This window comes from Eurypyga helias, unplaced genomic scaffold, assembly GCF_000690775.1.
Source record: "Eurypyga helias isolate BGI_N326 unplaced genomic scaffold, ASM69077v1 scaffold20411, whole genome shotgun sequence".
Taxonomy (NCBI): Eukaryota; Metazoa; Chordata; class Aves; order Eurypygiformes; family Eurypygidae; genus Eurypyga; species Eurypyga helias.
In genome coordinates this window covers 7,047-9,284 of record NW_010233119.1, presented here as the reverse complement: position 1 = coordinate 9,284, position 2,238 = coordinate 7,047, and the positions used below count along the sequence as shown (strand labels likewise).

Genomic DNA, 2,238 nt, shown 5'->3' with positions numbered 1-2,238 from the left:
TCTTTAAGGTCCCTTCCAACCCAAACCATTCTGTGATTCTGTGGTATCTGTTTAGTGTCCCATTAAATGGGCAGAACCACAGTGTATAAAAAGCTAATGTGTGGGTTACCTCAGCCCCTTTTTTAAGGGTGAGAGCCCTAGCGAGAGCCTTGAACGGGGAGAGAGAGCTGTCAACTTGAGAAGTGTCATGCAAGAAGTCTGCAGACCTTGAGACAAGAAGCTGGGGTGCCAAAGAAGAAGCAGGCATAGAAAGCATCTGGTGCAAAAATAATTGAGGAAAACGTCCACTGGGGTAGCAACAACGGCTGAAAACCTCTCTGCTCGGGGAATCAAGTGCTGTAAAGCCCTTGATACGTGTCCGCACGCGCAGGGGCGTTTATTAATTTTAAATTCGGCATTCTTCCAGGGAGGTGGAGTAGGTCGGATCTGAACATCATGTTAGCGTAGCTACCACATAACCACAGAGTGATTATATGCAGGTGCTTTATTCAGCGCTGGGTAGCCGGGGTACGCACCCAAATCTGGCTACAAATCTCGTCACATCCCGAACGCAACTTATACTATCAAAAATTACATATGTATTAGATTGCGACATCAGCCTCGCTTCGTATGATAATGAGCTCCGCTTCTCATGGTAATTAGGTCTCCTCCCATCTGAGCATGCGTAGTTCCCTCTGGTGGTGGTCTCGGGGGTCTTCAGGTGGTCGTCTGGTGGTCGTTTAGGTGAATGAACGGCCTTAAACTTTTTACCTTTCTTAGTTCACACATGCGCATTACCTATTTCATTACCTCACTACTTCTATGTTTATAGTTCTCCTCAGTTACAGTACGTTATGAGTTGATCTAATCACACAACATTACCCTTTAACAAAGTCTCCTATGATCTATTTAACATAATTTTAATATCTAACCAATTCTACTGATTTTCTTTGATCTTCCCCCAACAATCAGGCTCCAGCTTGATGGAAATAAGGTGCTTCTCCAGACGTGTCTTCCCATGGCCTTGCAATAGTCTGTGGGCTGGAAGGGGTTTCAGTTGCTCTACATGCCTTTCTAGGCTGCCCACGGCCATAAAGCCATTGCTAAGTCCGTTTTAGCTTTCAGAATGGAAGCAAACCGTCTCTCTCTCTCTTCCCCTCTCTTGCTGTGTTAGCTCCAGACCTCCAGAACCCCAGAAACCTCCTGTCAGACCATACCTAGAGCACGGCGGCAGTTACGGCAGCGATGCGGAGGAGGAGGAGGAGTACCGGCGGCAGCTATCAGACCACTCTAAGAAGGGGTATTACGGACAGCCATCCAGATACAGAGACACGGAATTGTAGGCTCGCTAGTATGTGCACGTCTAATGCTCTTTCGAGGTTTCTTCCCTCACAGCCAAAGTGGAGCAGTAGTTAGTCCTGAAAAGCTGTATTTTTATGGGGGTGGTGTTAGAGGGTACGCTACTCAACTTAGACATATCTATATGCCGAACTGGAAGAGTTCATGTTTTTGGGGATATTATTTTGTTAGCATCTATGAAAAGAAATCACCATTGCCTGAATGCTGTTGCCTGTTTTCTAAGGACCAAATCCTGCAAGTCTGTGTTAATCCTTGATGTTTTCATATTTTAACGTAGAACCCCTTTCTTCCCTATTATTAATGCTGCCTTTTCGGACTGTTCTGCTGTGTTACGAAAGTATGAACCCAGAGAGACACTTATTAATGCAATAGAACTAAATTTGAAAGTATGTTTGGAGAACAGCAAGTGCCTTTAACAAGAAGCATCTTAAACTGTTTGCTGTGACACCTGGTAACCTGGTGCAGAGCCATAACACATTAAAAGGGGATTGAGTGTTTTACCTGTCTTTTTGTTTGTTTGTGCGTATGGTAACAATTTCCTTTGCATGTCATTTTTCTGAGTTCACAGAGGCATACGCAGTATTTTGTAAGTCCTGACTGTACATAATAAAGGTGCAATTGAACGGGGTTGTTGGAAAAGACCAGGATGTTCTTAAACAGGGAAAATGATATCGAAATTCAATCATATTAAAATTTACGCAGACTGCAAATAATAAAGGATATATTCTAGACAAACCTGGTGCATCCGAGTTTTCCCTTGAGCGGTGTTAGTCCTCCAGAGTCTCTGACTTGCGTGAGCGTACTTGGAGCAGCACTCTTCTGGGACTTGGGCTGTTCAGGGAACTGGCACGCGTCACCGTTGATGTTGCCTCCCAGCCTCCTGAGCAGGGTTGTGAAATC

The 2,238-nt window shown here is 44.8% G+C and overlaps 1 protein-coding gene across 2 annotated transcripts in view; it reads left to right on the top strand.

Moving 5' to 3' along the window:
• Positions 1-1,322, top strand: part of TJP2 (tight junction protein 2) — a 27,949-nt gene extending 26,627 nt beyond the window's left edge. For both annotated transcript variants that reach the window (XM_010161641.1, XM_010161643.1), the window contains one exon: positions 1,154-1,322. In XM_010161641.1, the coding sequence (XP_010159943.1) occupies positions 1,154-1,322 (169 nt within the window). The remainder of the gene's footprint in view (positions 1-1,153) is intronic.
• Positions 1,323-2,238: the final 916 nt, after the last annotated feature.